The 2,072-nt window shown below is 39.3% G+C and overlaps 1 protein-coding gene across 1 annotated transcript; it reads right to left on the bottom strand.

Annotated features, from left to right (window-relative positions):
• Positions 1-1,207: 1,207 nt before the first annotated feature.
• LOC121249389 lies at positions 1,208-1,699 on the bottom strand. Its single transcript, XM_041148097.1, has one exon. It carries the CDS (start codon positions 1,697-1,699, stop codon positions 1,208-1,210), a length of 492 nt encoding a protein of 163 aa, XP_041004031.1.
• Between the last annotated feature and the right edge of the window lie 373 nt (positions 1,700-2,072).

The following is a 2,072-nucleotide window of genomic DNA, read 5'->3' as shown; positions in this document are numbered from 1 at the left end:
GCACGGCGAGGTAAACTGTGGTGGCTGGGGTTTTTGAACCCAAAATTGATTTTCGAGTTTTTTTATGACAGAGAGGGAGAGAGAACCAGAGAAGGAGGAACCAAAGGGTTTTACAGCCCAGTCTCTAAGTCAAACAACATCGATAGACTGTGATAGTGGGGGAAAAGTCTGGCTACAGTGATGACTCATAAAGAATTAGAAGGAGATGGGGTGGCGTGTTTGACATAGGGAAAAATGAGAGAGATAGAGAGAGAGAGAGAGAGAGAGAGAGATAGAGGAGGTTGTACGGTGTCAATGCGAGGAGGATGGCAACGGAGATTGCTGTGATGATGACAAAATAGAGAGAGAGGAGAGAAAGAAAGTGCGAGACAGAGAAAAGAGATCTAAAGGAGGGGGAGCGAGACTGAGAAATGAGAGGTCGTGGGTGGGAGGAGAGAGGTGGTTGGAGAGGGATGGCATTCAGCCTATTTTTAGGTTGAGTAACCCCTTCATGGGCAGCACAAAGCTTGGTTGCAATTGGTGGTAGTGGGCAGTAGTCAACGGGTAGCTGTGGAGGGCCGAGCAAGCCTCGATGTGGGATCTACTTTTTTACAAAGGCCTATGTGAGGCTTGTCTATTTGGGGTTCAGAAAAATCATTTCTCAAATAATAAATCTCAAAGAATACTTTGGAAGACTAATTATATAAAGAAGGGAGAAGAGGGGAAGAGGACCATTAATTAGGGGTGTAGTCAGTTTAGTTCAGTATACTTCAATTTTCAAATTATGAAAATGGGAACCGAAACAATGTTCATTTTTTGAGAACTGAAATCGACCACATCAATGTTTTTTTTTTTAAACAGATTCATTCTTCATTAAAACTGAAGTTAATACATAGTTTGAAGACAGTGGGGAGTTTCCTCCAAATCCACTATACACTCTAATCTAATCAGAGCATCCTTACCAAGTAAGTGAGCTATTACATTGCCTTCCCTGTTGATATGTCTAGTAACACATACATCCAAAAAACTGAATCTTGTTTTTATATATGAAATGATCATTCCAAAGTAACTATCATCTGGCACCTAATTTTGAATCCCCATTACCACTCTTTTGGAATCACCTTTTAGGATAATTTTTCTCGTTCCCAGATCAAGGGCAAAATTTACCGCTATTAATGCTCCTACTGCCTCTGCTGTTGATGGATCAGAAAAAGGATTTGGTTCCTTCTCATGGTAGCCAGTAGTTGCCTTCCTCATCTCTAACTGCAATGCCAATGTCAATCTTGTATTGCAATCTGTCAATTGCTACATCCCAATTAAACTTGCAAAACCCTGATGGAGGAAATTTCCATGTACCATTTCTTGTTGCATTACTTTGAATTTGAGTGTCTGTGTTGGCTTTATTTACTGCTAGCTCATGTTGCATTTGTAGCACTCGATGTAATACTGTCTTAGGATCAATCAATACATTATTGAACACATTTTCATTTCTTCTCCTCCATATGTTCCATAATGTCAGAGCTAATTCTTCCATTTCATCTTGTTGCAGCCTCTTGATCATTTTTGCAATAAGCTCCTTCATATTCTGACATGTGGTCTTGCTTTTCTGGATCTTTTTTGAACATTGTCCCAAAATGTCAATTGCTGAAATGCTTTCCCAAAGAATATGTTTGCTTGTTTTTGGAGCTAGTAAACACATAGGGCAGCCATCATCTGTCATCACCCTCTTTTTGCGGAGATTTTCTTTAGTTGGTAGAATGTTGAGGCATGCTCTCCACAGGAAGTTTTTTTGTAGTAGGAGGAATACCAAGATTCCATATTTTGGTCCAATCCTCTTTGTTTTGATTGCTTTGTGAACTTTGACCGTTCTTTCTGTCTTGTATCTCTCCCTGCAAGTAGTAAGCACTCTTAACATTAAAAATACCATTAGCTGAGCACCTCCATATCTGTTTATCTGGTCTATTTAAGTAGCTAATTGGTATTTGATTGATCATATCTGCTTTCTGCCTTCAAAAGATGGTATGGATAAGATTAATATTTTATTCCCTTGTTTGTTGATCAATAAACATTGCTACTGTATCCTCTGTGTCCAT

This window comes from Juglans microcarpa x Juglans regia, chromosome 2D (genome assembly GCF_004785595.1).
Source record: "Juglans microcarpa x Juglans regia isolate MS1-56 chromosome 2D, Jm3101_v1.0, whole genome shotgun sequence".
NCBI lineage: Eukaryota > Viridiplantae > Streptophyta > Magnoliopsida > Fagales > Juglandaceae > Juglans > Juglans microcarpa x Juglans regia.
The sequence above is the reverse complement of the archived record's forward strand: the minus strand, read 5'-3'. Positions and strand labels throughout refer to the sequence as shown.